The sequence below is a fragment of the Eucyclogobius newberryi genome, unplaced genomic scaffold (genome assembly GCF_026437365.1).
Source record: "Eucyclogobius newberryi isolate DKJ021-1_F unplaced genomic scaffold, fEucNew1.0.hap1 SCAF_9, whole genome shotgun sequence".
Classification (NCBI taxonomy): Eukaryota; Metazoa; Chordata; class Actinopteri; order Gobiiformes; family Gobiidae; genus Eucyclogobius; species Eucyclogobius newberryi.
The window spans coordinates 10,836,552-10,854,625 of record NW_027316532.1 but is presented as its reverse complement, the minus strand read 5'-3'; the positions used below and the strand labels follow the sequence as shown (position 1 = coordinate 10,854,625).

The following is an 18,074-nucleotide window of genomic DNA, read 5'->3' as shown; positions in this document are numbered from 1 at the left end:
CCTCTACATTATCTATATAATTATAGTTATCAATACAAGAAATTGAAAATAATAACAAATATTCTGCAGTAGAGAACTTTTCATTAAACAGGTTTATTTCAACAAAAACTGGTCATATTAGACAGAGCAACATTGAATGTCTTAACGAATTGTCAAATCTTATTTTTTAAGCTAACACATTTTTACGAACCTTCGGACTCGCGAACATCGCGATAGGGTGCCTACTCTCTGATCAATAATCTCCTCCCAGGATTCATTTCGTTCGGCAAAATGGAGGCCTCTCAATCTAGGAAGCCGTGAGTTGCGAGAGTTTCAAAGCTCTGACGTTCTGACACAAGTGATCTAACGGTGTCAGAGTTGCTGGTGCAGAAAACATTTTTTACAACCCCAATACATGGTTTTATCACCATCTGCAGGTTTCATACACAAGAACAATGTGTTGTACACAATATGATACATTTTCCTTTCACCATTGGGCTGTGCACAATGTAATCCTTGCTTCTTGTCTTCAGACAACATCGAGCCTGACCCCACTAACCTGGTCCTGGGGGTGAGCATCCAAAACCTGGTGAAAATCTACAAGAAGGGCGGGAAAGTGGCCGTGAACCACCTTAACCTGAAGTTCTACGAGGGTCAGATCACCTCTTTCCTGGGGCACAACGGAGCTGGCAAGACCACCACCATGTGAGACTCATCATTCCTTATTCTCATTATTCACTACAGCTGGAGCCACAGAGAGAAGCAGCTCCAGCTGCTTTTAGTCAAAAAAGGTGTAATAGTTACATATTGGACATGAGTTAATTGTAAACATAAGTTGTGTTGTGCAGGTTATTCACTCAGTTTCAGGCTATTAAAAACATACAGTACATGATATAAATTATTTCACAATAATTCACAATATAAAATAAATCAAACAGATAAAGAAAATTGTGAATTAATGTATCTCATTCTCATGGTCTTGTTCTCGTGGATCCTGTTGTTGAACTGTTGTCAATAACCATTGACCTTTCATGGTCTTCACTTATTATTCTGTGTCTGAAATAGATATTGATGAACATTTTGCACGGAAATGGAATAATTATAGCTTGTAATAAGAAGCCTTTTTTACTAGTGACTGTTTTACAGCTCAGTGTTGACGGGCCTGTTCCCTCCGTCCTCGGGGACAGTCTACATCAGAGGCATGGACATATGTCACGACATGGACTACATCCGGAGGATCCTGGGAGTGTGTCCACAGCACAACATCCTCTTTGACATGTGAGCGCTCACTTGTCTCTATTCAAGTCAATATATTATTTTTTATCCATTTCACGGATGACGGTTACAATGTAAAGAGCATTTGCTCAGAGTGAACGCTTTCCAGATCTAATCTCAGCCTGTCTTTGTGCCCCTGAACAATCCCAGTGAGGGAAGGGTCATATTAACTCTTCCAATTATGACCTTAAAAATGTGTAAAGACATAAATGTGTAAAGACATAAATGTGTAAAGACATAAATGTGTAAAGACATAAATGTGTAAAGACTTGCTTGTAGTAAATGTCTCAGTTGAAGTTCAGGTATTGCACAAAAAATGAATGGATTTAAAGGCAACGTTTATTTTTTGAGCTTTTGTTTCTCATCACAAACGTACCTGGAGGAGCATTTGGTTTAATTTACACTAGTTTGATGAATTCTCTCAGGCATCGGGCTAGATACACACACTTGCTCTGCTACTGCCGAAATTTGCCTTAAAAATCTGTTTCACCCACAAAATGTAAAGAAATGCGGAGCGAAAGATGAATAAACACAGAAAACACAAGGTAATGCTACGGGAGCTAAACACTCAAAGCTGACGGGCCATAGCCTCAGTGGAAAACAGACCTTCTCCCAACCTAAAGAGGCTCACATGGTCAACAAGACCGTCCCTGCCACTAATTCTGGTACAGACCCAGTGTGGACTCTCCAGCCGCGTCCCTGTCACAACCGGGGGCCCTTATGTTGCGTGAAATGCAACGTGACGTCATTGAAAGCTGAAGTCAGAGCCCAAATGAAAGCCGATATAATGGAGCTGATGGCGGGAGGAGGCGGGAGGAGGCGGCGGAGGCGGAGCAGCATATCTCAGACATTATGGATGAGTTCAGTTCAAATCAATTTATTTTTGTAATGCCCAAAATCACCACAGCGGTCGTCTCGGAGGGCGACGGTGAAAAACGGATTGAGGGAGTTGAAGGCCGAGGTAGTGACACTGCGAAAAGAGACTATGAAAAGCAAGATCCAGGTCCAGGTCCGGCAGAAAGAATCTTAGACTTCAATATGAGAGGTCCGGAAGGTGAGTAGGGGAACACTGAAAGTTTCCTCAAAGTTGATCCCAGAGATCATTTCCGGGACTGGAGGTGTGGTCCCACCATTACACGATAAAGAGCACATTGCCCGGGCCAAACAAGACAAGAAGCTGATTACTTTATGACCTTAATTTATACAGGGAGGGCCCTTGAGAGCAGGGAGGGCCCTTGAGAGCAGGAAGGGCCAAACAGGTTTCTTTTTATTTTAAATCAACTTTTTGCAGCATCGGAAAAATGTGGGCCTTTAATGAGAGCAGAATATTTGGATGTTGAAGCTTAAACGAAGGTCAATGTTTCCTTTGTTTTGATAATTGTAAAATTATAACCCCGTCCCAATAATCTAAACTTGACCTTCCTATTGATAAAATATAATGATAATCCCAGTTTCTTTGTGCTGACAGCCTCACCGTGGAGGAGCACGTGTGGTTCTATGGCCGCCTCAAAGGCATGTCTGAGGAGGAGGTCAGACAGGGACTGGACACTCTGCTGGAGGACGTGGGGTTGATGAACAAGAAGCACGAGCAGGCTAAAAACCTCTCCGGTAGATCAATATTACAACTGAACATTTCTTTGAGTGGCTGCTGTAGTGAATAACCTTTGTACGTACAGGTGGGATGCAGAGGAAGCTGTCTGTGGCCATAGCGTTTGTAGGAGGCTCTAAAGTGGTGGTGTTGGATGAGCCCACAGCCGGAGTGGACCCTTACTCCAGGAGAGGAATCTGGGACCTGCTGCTCAAGTATCGCAAAGGTTTGCTTTCTGAAGAATAGACTATTGCAATGCACTTTATGTCGGTGTCGCCCTCAGCCGCCTTCAACTTGTACAAAACGCTGCGGCGCGTTTTCTAACCAACACACCCAGACGTCAGCACATCACCCCGGTTCTTTTTGCTCTCCATTGGCTTCCTGTTTCATTTAGAATTGATTTCTTACTTTTTGTTTTCAAAGCTCTAAATGGCCTGGCACCTCCTTATCTGTCCACCCGAAACCCAAGCAGGGCTCTAAGGTCGACAGATCAGCTTCTGCTGGACGTCCCCAGAGCCAGACCCAAACACTGAGGGGATCGAGCCTCTGTTAAATAGACTTAAAGCTAGGCTTAAAATGTATTCATTCAGACTGGCTTTTAAAGGTCCCATATCATGCTAAATCGACTTTTCAGAGCTTTTAACCTTCTTACAGTGCTATTGGTGCCGCTTGTGTCCAAAGTGTATATTTGATCGCAGTCTTTAGCTAGAGAACAGTCTCTATCCTTTCCCTCGGATGAGCAGACGGACGGGGGCTACTCTGCGTAACTCAGAGTGAGTAATTCCCTGAAATGTTCCACAGAATGACATCACATTTATCTATCTCCATGGAGACAAGCAAGCGACGTCTCCATGCCAAGTAACAGGTCAGATCTGTAGAGAAGTGTGTTTGCTGAGTATGTATGTTTTTCAAGGTATTTAAGCAAAAAACACCCAAAAAATGCCAGTTCAATCATTCCAAACAAAGCAATAGCATATTTTCAACTGTGCAAAGGCTCTTTGAATAGTTTGACAATACTGCAAATACTGAAATGAAATTGCAAATAGTGAAATGAGATGTCCCTCTCCGTCCCCAGACCGCACTATAATCCTGTCCACTCACTACATGGACGAGGCGGAGCTTCTGGGAGACCGCATCGCCATCATCTCCCAGGGCCGGCTGTGCTGCTGTGGCACGCCCCTTTTCCTGAAATCCCACCTGGGCTCAGGCTACTACCTGACCGTGGTCAAACGGGACAACGGCACCAGCAGCCGACGCCCGCTTCTCACCAAGGTTTCATTTAAGTACTAAAAGAATTAACAGCTAACCATAGATTTTGTATATTCAAATACCGTTTATATTTGTATACCTTTTTAAAACATAATAAAGGGATGAGGTAGTAGTCCATACAACTGCAGCAAATATTAATATCACCATGATTTTTTCTATAATTGAAATCATTACTATTATATTATTAAGGTTTTGAAACATCCAGACACATAATTATTCTAAGGGTTGAATCAAACACGGCTGGACTTACTTTGTGTCCCACTCATTCTGATGCAGCTAAGGCAGTTTTGAGGAGCAGCGTAATTGCTATCGCCTCAGAAAAAATGAAATGATTTACAGAACAAACTAAAGCCATTGGAAGCTAAACATGCCAAAAACAAGGATCCTCAAATGCTACAGGAAATTAAACAAATAAGAGGGGAGATTAATGCCTTACGAGAACTAATTTAACAAATGCTCTTGACCAAACAAAGACAGCTTGGAAGCTTAGAAAACAGGCGAGAGAGATGAAGACAATCTAAACTAATGTATTTTTTATATATCGTATAATCAATCATTGTTTGAATCCTTCTACACAAAACTTAAAGAAATATAATGTGATTTTGAATACTCTTTAATTTTGCCATAACTGAAGTGAAACACTAAAAATGAGGTGCTGAAATAACAGTTGCTGAAATTGAAAGTGCAATTAAAAGACTAAAAAAAACAATATTTAAATGTTTGTACATTTTGATGTTCTAAATGGATGTGTCTCTCTCTGTTTTGTTTCCAGCCTCAGGACAGTGAATCCTCCATGAGTGAAAACACAAGCCGGGACAGTCAACACAATGGTTGCTATTTTTCACTTCTTCTTAAAGTTGTATTTCCATTATGAATTAGACCATTACTCATATTCCATATTCCTCTTAGGAGCATAACATTTGTGTAATTCATTTGTAGTGGGTTGATTTTAAACAAGAACACATTGGCATTTTGAAAGTGAAGTTCTGCCAGAGATTTCCCCCAATCCTCCAGCTATTTTAAATATTTGCTTATTAGAATGTCACATCCGATCAATATGTGATAAATGTCCCAAAATAAACAGCATTTTACATGATTCCCTTATAAAAAAAAAAAACACTGTGTTTCAGCGTAACGTTCTTCTTATTAACTTCCTTTATAAAATGTAGATAAAAGGTGTGTTCCCCTGTCCTGCAGGGTTGGGGGCGCTGCTGTCCCTGGCGCAGCGACACATTCCCGGCGTTCGGCTTCTGGAGGAGCAGGATAACGAGGCCGTGATAAACCTGCCTCAGTCGGCGGCCAAAGACAGCAGTCTGGCTGTGTTTCTGAGCGAACTGGACCTGAAGCTGCAGGAGCTGGGCCTCTGCAGCTATGGCCTCTCCCACAGCTCTCTGGAGGAGGTAAAGCTCTTTAAGGCTTCACACATCACACCCTTTTATGGGAAGTTTGTGTGAAAATAATGGTGAGAAGAAATCTGATTAATGTTGTCACAAAAAGTAATTTTCATACAGGAAAATGCCTCAGATATTGAAAAAAACAACAACAATTGATGCGTGAAGCCAGCGCGTGTCACATGCACAGGTTTTTAAAAGTGCAGGATGCAACAAGGCTGCATCAAACTTCAACTCTTGCACAAAATTCAATTCAATTTATTGATTTATTTTTGTAAGGCTCAAAATAATAATCTGCAGTTGCCTCGGAGGGCGACAGACAAAACTATCCTAATAGTATACACAAACAACATGAGGGATTCTCCCCAAGAATCACTGTATCCAGCATCGAAAAATGAAAAATAATACCGTCCAGGCTTCAAAGTAATACTAAAGCAACTAATTAATCAACCAATAAATTAACTGATAAACTAATCAACCAACTAACCAATGAACCAACCAGCCAACAAACTAATCAACCAACAAACCCACCAACGAACAAATCAACTGACTAACCTATGGATTGTAGAATCAATCAGTAAAAAGATAAAGTCCCATTTATTTAACGCTTTTCTCCCGTCAAGGCACTTGAAGCGCTTTACATCAAGGAACCGGTCACACATTCACGCCACAATCACACTCCAGATGTCATGACAATAGTTACACGCTTTGATCACATCTGGACTCATGACTGGACTCATGATCACATCTGACTGGACTCATGATCACATCAGACTGGACTCATGGTCACATCAGACTGGACTCGTGTTCACATCTGACTGGACTCGTGTTCACATCAGACTGGACTCATGGTCACATCAGACTGGACTCGTGTTCACATCAGACTGGACTCATGGTCACATCAGACTGGACTCATGGTCACATCAGACTGGACTCATGGTCACATCAGACTGGACTCATGGTCACATCAGACTGGACTCGTGTTCACATCAGACTGGACTCGTGTTCACATCAGACTGGACTCATGCTCACATCAGACTGGACTCATGACTGGACTCATGACCAGAGCGATGCCATCCACACGGCTCTAGTTTTTGCTCAAACGGTTAAAGCTCAATGTTGAGGCTTTGCAAAGGGCAAAGACGCACTTGATTCAGACTCAATTTCAACATTTTGCCTAGTTTTCCCCAGTTTGAGAGTTTATAAATTTATGTGTGTGTCTAAAATCCTGTAAAATCACACACCTGTTTGAATTTGTTAAAAGGACAACCCCCGAGTTATCACTATAAATACACTCTCAAAAGTTTATAATGAAAGTCCATGGATACACTAATATACAAAATGTCTCACGTCTCATGTGTGAATTTTTGAACCACCACAATTACCATACAACGATAACTAACTACATATTTTTGCACTACATCGCTGTGTTAATCATTTTGTACACACACAACGTATTCCTTAAGAAAATCTTCATGAAACTCTCTAACTCTCTCCAAACTTTTTGACTCGAGGGCCACATTGGGTTCTAAAATTTGGCCGAGGGGCCGGGCCAGGAAAATATGATTATAATATGATATGTGTTTGTGTGAACTAATTAATTACTATAAATTACACGCTAGATTTGACCTGTAACTTGTAACAAAGAAACAAATTCAAGACTCGATGTACAAATTGTTTTCCAAATGCATTAGATAATGATTAATTATCTACTGTCTTCTACTGTCCACAAGAGTCTTCTACTGTCCACAATAGTCTTCTTCAGTGTCAAACACTTGCACTTCCTGCTTGATTGGCCCCGGTGGCCGTTTGTGGTGAATCTTATTTTCTGCGCGCCATAGATTTTCTTGTGCGCGCCCTAAGTGCGAGCAGCGCACTATGTGCGAGCAGTGCGCAGCTGCGCAGGCGCAGCTTAGAGGGAGCAGTGGCCATCTATTGGGGAAATGTGGGCATTACAGGCAAAAGGTAAAATGAACGGCCACAGTATCGTGAGTTTGAATCCCGACTCCGACATTTGCTGCATGTCCTCCTTTCTCTCTCATCATTCCCCTTCCTTTCTTTCTTATTCCATCTAATAAAGCCTACGGCAAAAAAAAAAAAAAAGTAAAAAAATAATAATAATAATTAAAAAAAATAAAACAATTATATAACATGGACAAGCTTGGCGGGCCGGATTGAAAGGCCCAACGGGCCGGATGTGACCCGCGGGCCGTAGTTTGGGGACCACTGCTCTATAGAGTTGTCTCATTTCCAGACATCCAAGCTTTGTATGGATCTATTCAATACCAACAGTTCTCCATAGCAGTATTATTTCATTGCATGCAGCCCTTTGTACAGCACATTTTTTGTGTGTTTAGATTTTCTTGCGAGTGGCGGAGGAGACTGGAGTGGACGCTGACCCAGAGGACCAGGGCTCATCAGCAGGACTCGGGCCAGAGCAGGGCCCAGCGCAGAACCCAGGGCAGGACCCAGGGCAGGAGCCAGGGCAGGAGCCAGAGCAGGACCCAGGGCCTGGTGAGTCTACACTGTCTTAAATGCATGTGAGTGTCTCTGTCTGCTTTCTGTGACCTTCAATATGTGACTATTTCCATTTTATTGCATCAGCTCGGAAAAGACTCTGCAAACAAGGTACCACTTTATTGAAATAAATAAATGCAATATTTCTCTACAACTAGGAACCCAACTCTTTTGTAAGGAAAACATGTGATGGACATTTAATCCAGATCTAGCGGTTTGGACCTGTAAAAGAAGCTGTAGTTCTACTGGACAGTGTAGTAGTTATTTTTAAGTTTAGCTGTAACAAAGCGTCATAAAGAGCCATACAATACCACTTGAGAGAGGCTAAGGACCAATTAAATAAGGGGACACAAGTTCATTGTAAACAGCTGCAAGGTTTAAGTTGTCACATGATTACATTTACTTAAATAAGTTAGGCCGCAGTTATTTTATTACTTGGTTTACGGATTTTTAAATGAAATATATTGAACAGGCGGACAAAATATAAATATAATTTCAATTTCAGAAGATTTTTTCTTCATAAAACATTAATATAATAATTCAAGGAAATATGGCAGGAAAAACGTAAATATCAAAGAACACATTAATGAATTTGGCTCCGAAGTCTCTGAGTACAAACAGCGGCGTTGGCATTTCAACAGCGTCCACTTTGAAGAGTCCAGAGGCTTCATCAGAGGCTTCATCAGAGGCTTCATCAGAGGCTTCATCGCTGCTGCAGGCATCTGTTTAGTCCATCTCCAACTGTATCATCCCCATCACCACTTTTTCAAGACGATATGGCCTCCAGAAAGTACGGTTATGCGAACCCACGCGCTGAGCGCTCTGAGCGCTCTGAGCAGTGAGCGCTCTGAGCGGTGGCCACTGTGGTGACGCCATTTAAATACCCATCATGCATCGCGCATACGTACATAGCGTCAGTACAATGCTTTCCAGAATAAATGACTCCTGCAGGATTTTGGCAAAAAATTGCTTCACGCGCTCTTATCTTTTGACTTAATAACACTTTTTTATATTTCATTTAATGCTATTTTGCATTGTCGGCTGTACTTTATTAAAAAAAAAAGTGATAATAATCTAAGTGCGGCGGATCCGTAAACCAAGTGATAAAATAACCGCGGTCTTAGCTTGAAATAATTGAACAGTCCTTTTTTTTTGGTAATCCATTTTCATTTGTTGACTTATCATCATTTTATGGTGGTAACCAAAGGTAAGACGGCAAAACATCTCTTGGACCTGTGTGGCACTCAATATAATGATGGATTTGCAATTATAACACACTGATGTCTACAGTACAGTACAGTACAGTAGGCTACACTTTGACCACAATACGCTTTTCAAACTGGTTCCATGGCTCAGGCCATACAGCGGAGCAAATCCACCCTGAACATCCCGGAGCTTGCAAAACATGCAGGATATAACCGACCCATAACATTCAGAAACCCCACAATAAAGGGGAAACTTGCGGACAAATCTAAGTTTTCTGTCCTACCTGAGCCAAAGCGTGACATGGGAAAACAACACAATGAACTGGACGCAGTTGAGGTCAGATGGTGATGCACTTAAAGTGACTGCCAGCGGAGACGGCCAATCAAAACCAACATGTTGAAGTGGAAGAACGGGAGATTTGCCACTCAAACATGCCACATATTGACTTAGTTTTTAGGGCTCATTAAACACTGGCCATGGGCTTCGTTCCACAGATCCTCATGTCCACTGCCTCCTTCACTCACATGCACGCAACTGACTGATATTTTTAGTACAATAAAAATAATCATAGCACCGTTGTACCCGGCTGGGCCCGTCTGGATCCCATGGGAAATGACCCGGCTACTACGAGCACCCACCCCCAAGCCTGGCTCCAGGGTGGGGCCCCATTAACTCCATTCTGGGCGATATAACAGACCTTCTCATAAGGGGTTTTGGAGTCACACTTAGTCTGGCTCGTCTAGGACCGGGACAATCCTGCCAGGGGCATAATGCATCAGGCTCCTCCCAATCCACCTCGTTAAAGTATTGGCAAGTGTTTTGAAGAATATGCAGTTATAAAAACTTTGACATATGAGTGTTTGAAGAAAGTAGGTTTTTTAACTGTCCAAGTAGAATTTTAGTTCACATACAAAAAGTTGTGAAATTTCAGTGCTCTTATTCTTGTAGAGCAGTATTCTTATACGGCACTAGTTTTACTATAGAGTAAATACTATAGACTTACAAGCTACTGCTGCACAAATACAGTTATTAGCTGGTTATGAACCCATATAAATGTGTAATTACCTTGACACTTCTCCCATGTGTGGTGCAGAGCCTGCAGAGACGGACCCTCTGAGTGGACCAGGGCAGTGTGGGCGCCCTCTGCTGGGCTGGAGACTGACAATGCAACAGTTAAGAGCACTCTTCTTCAAACGTTGGCTCTACGCTTGCAGGAGCCGCCGCGGCTTCTTCGCTCAGGTCTAGACTTATACTTTATATTTCCTGCCCATAGTGAGTAAATGGAGTTTGAACCTTCTCTGTGGCTCTCAGATCGTTCTGCCTGCTGTGTTTGTGCTGGTGGCTCTCCTCTTCAGCCTCATTGTTCCTCCATTTGGGAAGTACCCGGCCCTGCAGCTGCAGCCCTGGATGTACGGCGAGCAGTTCACCTTCTTCAGGTCAGTCACCAACATTTCATATATTTAGCAGAAATAATGGTGAGGGTTCCGGAATGACTCGGGAGTGGCCCAGTCGCATCGCTTTGTCTCTGTCCATTTTGCACTTAAAGGTTGAATGGACGATTTTTTTGGCACAAATCTGAGTCTTATTTCCTCGTGGCGTGGACTGCCGATTAATCCTGCCATGTATCAATCATAAAACGCACCTATTGCTCACCTGCAGCCGCGTGTGGCTCGTCCCCACGTTTCCGCGTGCCCATGCGCATGGATCTATCATAATATAGTTCCCTCAGTGTACGGGGCAAAATGAAGACGGAGAAAGACAGTTCGAGCTGACGCAGAAGTGGACAGAAATCTACGGGAGACGAGCGATGCGATGCGATCCGTCGCGTTTATAAACAAACGCACGTGTGTGTTGTATCAGTCTGCACGGGGGAGTGCGCATGCGCACTTCCGCCTGCGTTCTCAAATCGCCGAAAAATCGTCCATTGCGCCTTTAAGATAAAACAAGGTGGAAGATACTTTGAGATGACAAATCTGAAAAAGACATACAAAGAATACCTCAGGATCTAAACAATCTAAAGGGACAAATTTGTAACAGGCATAAAAAACAGGCTCAAGCTAATGCTAATGCTAATGCTAGCTAATACACCACCGGCTTCAATTTTATATCAACAAATCAACAGAATAAAACAGAATGACCTGAGCGAGTGAAAAACCCACACAAGTAAATACATAAAGTAAACACATACAAATATAATCACGGCATATTTTGTGCCCAGTTAAACGTTGTTGTGTCTTTCAGAGCTTTTTATCGCTCTGAGGTGAACCAATCACTCCCCGAAAATGTATTGGTATTTCATCTTCTGATAGCACCCAGCAACTCCAACACGGTTGTTTCAGTGCATTTAGTTTTTTTTGTGCTCTTCTGGCATAACAGGCAAACTGAAGGTGTCCAGACACAATCATCTTTATCTCAGACAATTTTAGATAAAAGTTTTTTTTTATAATATTTTTTTTTATTAAATTTTGATCTTTGTTTCATTGTATTGTTTTGCATGTCCCCTATTAAAATAAGAAAAGTTATTTAAGCTTGTTGTTTTATTGTTTTATTGATAATATTGATCCACTCATAATATCTTTATCTGTTAAAAAGCACCTTCTTAACTATTTCCTGTGAGTTCAGGTCATTCATTTCTCCTCTTTTCTTTTTAATTTCCTGTAGCATTTGAGAACTCCCTTTCTTAGCATGAAACATGATTTACCTCCGGCAATTAATTTTTTTCTTGCTGATCATTTAGCTTTTTCTCCATTTGTTTCTTTTTTCCGAAGCTGTGGCCACAATTTTTCTTCTCAAACTGTTTAAGAGCAGGATTTTCCCCAGTATAATTTTCCTCCAGATAAGTTTTGAGGTTCTGGTCCCATGATGGACCGTAGCCCCCTGTCTGAGGGGAGTGGCCCCCTGTCTGAGGGGAGTTGCCTCCTGTCTGAGGGGAGTGGCCTCCTGCCTGAGGGGAGTAGCTCAAATAGTCCATGTCCAGGGTGAAGGGTCGGGTGATCCGACCTGCTCGTCCCAGAGTCCTGGAGACGTACAGGTCGTGCAGAGATGGAAGTCTGCAGCCAATCACCTTCTCAGCAGAGGGCGCTGTAGTCTCTGTTTGTCCCTGGCTGTGGCTCCAGCGTACCACACGGTGATGGAGGAGGTGATGGAGGAAGTACATCCTCTGCTGGTCCTTCTTGATAAGGAGCTGATGGTGAGCTCCCACTTGAGGTCCTGGTGATGGTGGTGGCAAGAAAGTGGAGGGAGTCCACGGTGTAGATGGGGGAGTCTGAGATGGTGGGGGGGGAATACTCCTTGGTTGTCCTGGCTATGTGCTTTAGGTCATTGTCATGTTAGAAGACCCAGCCACGACCCATCTTCAATGATCTGACTGAGTTATGGACGTTGATGCCCAAAATCTTGCAATACTTAATACAGTGAAATCCTGTCCCCTGTGAAGAGAAGCATCCCAAAGCCTGATGTTTCCTCCCACATGCTGGAGAACCTTCTGTGCAATGCATGATTCTAAACCATGACGGCGTAGTGTGTTACCATAGTAACCTTTGAAACTGTGGTCCCAGCTCTCTTCAGGTCATTGACCAGCTCCTCCTGTAGTTATGAGCTCATCATTGATTCTCCACGATGGAGCTCCAGTCAGAGGGAGATTCACCTTTAGCCTCTTCCATTTTCTAACAATTGCTCCAAGCTGCTCGCCAATCGCCCGTAGCCCTTTCCAGCCTCGTGGAGGTCTACACTTTAGTCTCTGGGCTCTTTTCACAGCTCTTTGGTCTTGCCCATGGCAGTAGTTGGAGTCTTACTGATTGTGGGATTGACAGGGGTCTTTATGCAGCTGACCGGCTCAAACAGGTGCTACTCATTTAAGTGTGGTGGAGTTGGACTTTTTAAGGAGACTAACAGGTCTTTGAGAGTCAGAATTCTTGCTGATTTGCAGGTGATCAAATACTTTTTTGCAGCAATAACATACAAATTAATTATTTTAAAATCATACAATGTGATTTTTCTAGTTTCTGTCTTTCACAGTGGAACTGCACCTGTGATGAAAGTTTAAGACCCCTCCATAATTTCTAAGTGGGAGAACTTGCAAAATCACAGGGTGTTCAAATACTTACTTTCCTCACTGTATATTTTTTTTAATGGGAAAGAGAAGATAATTTAGTTTGCCACCTGGAGAATGGTAAAATATATACAATATACTTTATATACCACAAGAATTGAAGGAAAACAAAAATAAATAAATGTGGTGAAAGAAAAAAATAACATAAAGTCTGAACCCAAAGTTTCTCACAGCTCTGTCCTGTTTCATAAACACAAAGATGTTTGTGTTTATAGTAATGATGCTCCTGGAAAGCCCTCCATGCAGAACCTTCTGGAAGCCCTGCTGGCCCAACCTGGCTTTGGGACCAAATGCATGAACACATCTGATGATCAGGACAAAAGGTGTGATACAGATTTCTTTAACATTATTATGTAAGCTTCTCTTATGAAAAGTCTGTCAATTATTATAATATAAGATTATAATTAAGATTAGGCCGTGGCTGGAGAGCCGCGGCGCGGTCAAATGGCCGCGCAGTTTCAGGGACCACGGCATTTCCCTTAGAGCCCGTTATAGCCTCATGGCTAACCCTAACCCTAACCTTAACCCTAACCCTAACCCTAACCTTAACCCGGCGCGGTCTAAAACGGCGCTAAAACGCAGTCAAATAGTGGCGCAGTTTCAGGAGCCGCGGTGCGCGGCCGGCACAAAAATAACATGGCAGTTTCGGCCGCGCGCCGCGGCTCTGCAGACACTCCCTTAAGATTATACTAGCCAAGCCTGGTCCTTACCTTTCGGAGCAAATGCAGTCTGATATTGCACCACTTTACAAATAAAATAAAACAATAGAGACAGGGAGCATCAAATAACCAACGGTGCTCGGGAGAAAGGATAGAGTTAATTTAAAAAACCTAATAGATAGAATATCAGGCACTCATTTGGTTAAAGAAATATAAAAAGCCTTTTTTTTTAACGAGTGATCGACGCAATAAAAACACTGATGTGTGTCGACTTCTCAAGCTTCTCCAGAGTTTCATTTAAGCTAACTGTGCAATCACTGAGGCTGGTAGTGTCTCTTCTTGGACATTGGGGGCAGTAATTTTTATTTTGGGCACTAGGGGCACTAGGGGAGTCAAATCATTGAATGTATACAGTGATCCCTCGCTATAACGCGGTTCACTTTTCACGGTCTCGCTGCTTCACGGATTTTCATCATGCATTGGGTTCTGCATTCTGATTGGCTAAACAGTCTCTCCGCGTCTTCTCTACCTGTTTGTCAATAAAGTTATGGATTAATATGTACACGTACGTAAAACCGTTTGCCAAATTGAAGTTTGAGAGGCCGGTGAGAGCAGCGCGTGTGAGCTTCAATGTTTTATGGAGTATTTCATTGTATAATAACTGTAAAAAAATAAAGGTTTCTACTTCACGGATTTTGACTCCCGCGGGTTCTTCTTGGAACGTAACCCCCGCGATAAACGAGGGATTACTGTATTATTAATAATTTAAAGACATTCATAAGTAGCGAGAACGACCAAAGCCCTCATTCATGCCATGGTTGTGTTTCTTGAGCTGTAATATTTGCATATGTTCACAAATACATGTTACTATGTGATTGTCCCACATGAGTCCTGAGTGTGATACGGACTACGGCTCCTTCATGATGCGTCCACATGTGTCCTACTCCACGTGGCAGATGTTTGAGAGAGGGAACTGGACCAGAGACAGTCCGTCTCCTGTGTGTCAGTGCAGCTCTGAGGAGGTGCGCCGCATGCTCCCGAACTGTCCCGAGGGGGCCGGGGGGCTGCCTGCCCCACAGGTACCACATGATGGAAGATGGGCCCATACATGGACTGAACATGGACTGGACATGGACTCACACGTGTGAGTCACACACGTGGACTCACACGTATGAGTCACACACGTGGACTCACACGTGTGAGTCACACACGTGGACTCACACGTGTGAGTCACACACGTGGACTCACACGTGTGAGTCACACACGTGGACTCACACGTGTGAGTCACACACGTGGACTCACACGTGTGAGTCACACACGTGGACTCACACGTGTGAGTCACACATGGACTGAACATGGACTGAACATGGACTTTCAAGAATCTGAGGACTTTTCACACTTTACTTGCATTGCAAAGATATTTGTCCATCGGGTAAATAAATTGTCCCTTTACCTTAAAGCAGACTCATGGCACATGACACCGGCTTGGATTTAGTCCATTGTAAAATGCTATTTGTCAGTATTTTGTCTGTTCTTTTTTAAAGGTGAAGAGACTGACTGGGGACGTCCTTCAAAACCTGACCTCCTACAACATGTCAGATTACCTGCTCAAGACTTACTCACAGATCCTCAAAAACAGGTACACATCTAAAAAAGTTAAGTGTATTTGCTGTGTCAGAAGGGACCTATTTTAATGTAATTACTACATATTTTCACTGTTGATTTAAACAAATGAATAACTGATCTCACCCCCAACAGTCTGAAAACCAAAAAGTGGGTGAATGAATTCAGGTAAGCTTCTTTTATTTCTACAAATGATTAGATTAACTGCTGTTAAAGTACTGTTAGCATATTTTTTAAATGAGGGCTTTTTCTCGTGCTCTCGCGTTTGTAACTCGCATTATGATGCACCTGCACGCGCGCGTGCTTCGGCACGATCCACCCTCACTGCCTCGATCGCAGAGATCGACGTATTTGGCACCCCTGGGCTACAGCGATGTCAGTGAAGTTTGAGATTTCATTCATTTTAAATTATGTAGAATAATATTCCTCCCCCACCTCAAGTCCCTCACCTCCCCCCTGCTGGACCCTCTGCTGGACCCCCTGCAGTTCTCCTACAGAGCCAACAGGTCTGTGGACGACGCCATCAACCTGGCTCTCCACTTCACCTGCAGCACCTGGACTCCCTGGGAACCTACGCCAGGATCCTGTTTGTGGACTTCAGCTCTGCATCAACACCACCTCCTGCTCTGCTCCAGGACAAGCTCTCCCAGCTCAAAGTGCCTGACTCCACCTGCAGGGGGAGCACTGACTCCCCCTGCAGGAGGAGCACTGACTCCACCTGCAGGGGGAGCGCTGACTCCACCTGCAGGGGGAGCGCTGACTCCACCTGCAGGAGGAGCACTGACTTCCTGAAGGATCTGAGGCAGTGCGTGCGTCGGGAAGAATGTCTCAGACACACGGACTATCAGCACAGGAACTGCTGCACCTCCAGCCACGACTCCATAAAACTAATTAAGTTTGTGGACGACAGCACACTCATCACCATGACGACACCACCCTCATCGGGCTCATCTTGGACGGGGATGAGTCTGTCTTCAGAAGGAGGTCCAGCTGGTATCCTGGTGCAGCGGTAACAACCTGGAGTTCAACGCCCAGAAGACAGTGGAGATGATCGGGACTTCAGGAAAGTCAAAGCCCCCCAGCCCCCCCAGCCCCCCCAGCCCCCCTCACCATCTCAGACTCCCCCATCTCCACTGTGGACTCCCTCCACTTTCTCTGGACCATCATCACCAGGACCTCAAGTGGAGCCACCATCAGCTCCTCATCAAGAAGGACCAGCAGAGGATGTACTTCCTGCAGCAGCTGAGGAAAGACAAGCTGCAGCGCAGATGATGGTGCAGTTCTACAGGGCCATCATTGAGTCCATCCTCACCTCCTCCATCACCTCCTCCATCACCGTGTGGTACGCTGGAGCCACAGCCAGGGACAAACAGATACTACAGCGCCCTCTGCTGAGAAGGTGATCGGCTGCAGACTTCCATCTCTGCAGGACCTGTACGTCTCCAGGACTCTGGGACGAGCAGGTCGGATCACAGCCGACCCTTCTCACCCTGGACATGGACTGTTTGAACCACTCCCCTCAGGCAGGAGGTTACGGTCCATCCGGACCAGAACCTCCCGTCATAAGAACAGTTTCTTTCCCTCTGTAGTTGAACTCATGAATACTGCTTAAGCACTTTGCACTCACTGCAATGTCACTTCCTATTGCACTACTTAACTTTATACTTTATATTTTTTTATGTATGCCTTTCAGTATTCAGTATTCAATGTTCTGTTGTTTTTGTTGCACCAAATCACCAGGAGAAGTTCCTGTTTATTGACAAATGGCATTAAACCCTATTATGCTCCAGACACTCTGCTGTGTTTAGTCAGATGATGTGCCTGTACGGGCACTTTCTCGGGATCCTGACTTACAAACTCAGAAGCGCGACTTACAAACTCGGTAGAGCGACTTTCTATCAATGTAGCGTGACTTACTCAAGAGCTTGAAAAACATCGCTTGTTTTAAAATGTTGCTTACGTTATTTTGTGAGCTCTGTAGTTAACAGACAGAAATTGTGTAATACATTTTTTTAAACTTGTATTTGATGCAGATATGGAGGTTTCTCTCTAGGGGGCAGCGCAACACAGACTCTTCAGGTCCATAACATCCAAGAGTCTGTGGCAGCCATCAGGGAGCGCTACAGAGTCGCACAGGTACACACTGATGACCAAGAGAGAATTAAAGAGATTTAGTGTGATCTGTTTTTTGTTTGTTTGTTTTTTGCTTAATACGGGATAATAATAAGATAAATGATTGATTGAGTTTGTTGGAAACACAATTCGCTTATAGCGAACAGAAAATGTCATGTTCAAATTGAATGATGTCCACTGTACATTCATGTAAATAATGATATTATGTGAGTTAAACTGGGGCTTGATTGATGGTCTAATTTCAGAACAGCTCAGTGGATGTGCTCCTTCAGCGCCTGCCGGATGTTTTGGGGGCTCTACACAGTCAGGACAATGTTAAGGCA

The 18,074-nt window shown here is 43.5% G+C and overlaps 1 protein-coding gene across 1 annotated transcript in view; it reads left to right on the top strand.

The window, feature by feature from the left end:
* Positions 1-18,074, top strand: part of abca7 (ATP-binding cassette, sub-family A (ABC1), member 7) — a 74,499-nt gene that overhangs the window by 30,149 nt on the left and 26,276 nt on the right. Inside the window, exons 18-34 of the mRNA XM_072439311.1 lie at positions 513-684; positions 1,126-1,257; positions 2,723-2,862; positions 2,931-3,068; positions 3,918-4,114; positions 4,884-4,941; positions 5,309-5,511; positions 7,860-8,016; positions 8,107-8,130; positions 10,319-10,464; positions 10,537-10,661; positions 13,552-13,659; positions 14,885-15,074; positions 15,540-15,634; positions 15,754-15,786; positions 17,652-17,754; positions 17,997-18,071. Of these exons, the coding sequence (XP_072295412.1) occupies positions 513-684; positions 1,126-1,257; positions 2,723-2,862; positions 2,931-3,068; positions 3,918-4,114; positions 4,884-4,941; positions 5,309-5,511; positions 7,860-8,016; positions 8,107-8,130; positions 10,319-10,464; positions 10,537-10,661; positions 13,552-13,659; positions 14,885-15,074; positions 15,540-15,634; positions 15,754-15,786; positions 17,652-17,754; positions 17,997-18,071 (2,096 nt within the window). The remainder of the gene's footprint in view (positions 1-512; positions 685-1,125; positions 1,258-2,722; positions 2,863-2,930; positions 3,069-3,917; positions 4,115-4,883; positions 4,942-5,308; positions 5,512-7,859; positions 8,017-8,106; positions 8,131-10,318; positions 10,465-10,536; positions 10,662-13,551; positions 13,660-14,884; positions 15,075-15,539; positions 15,635-15,753; positions 15,787-17,651; positions 17,755-17,996; positions 18,072-18,074) is intronic.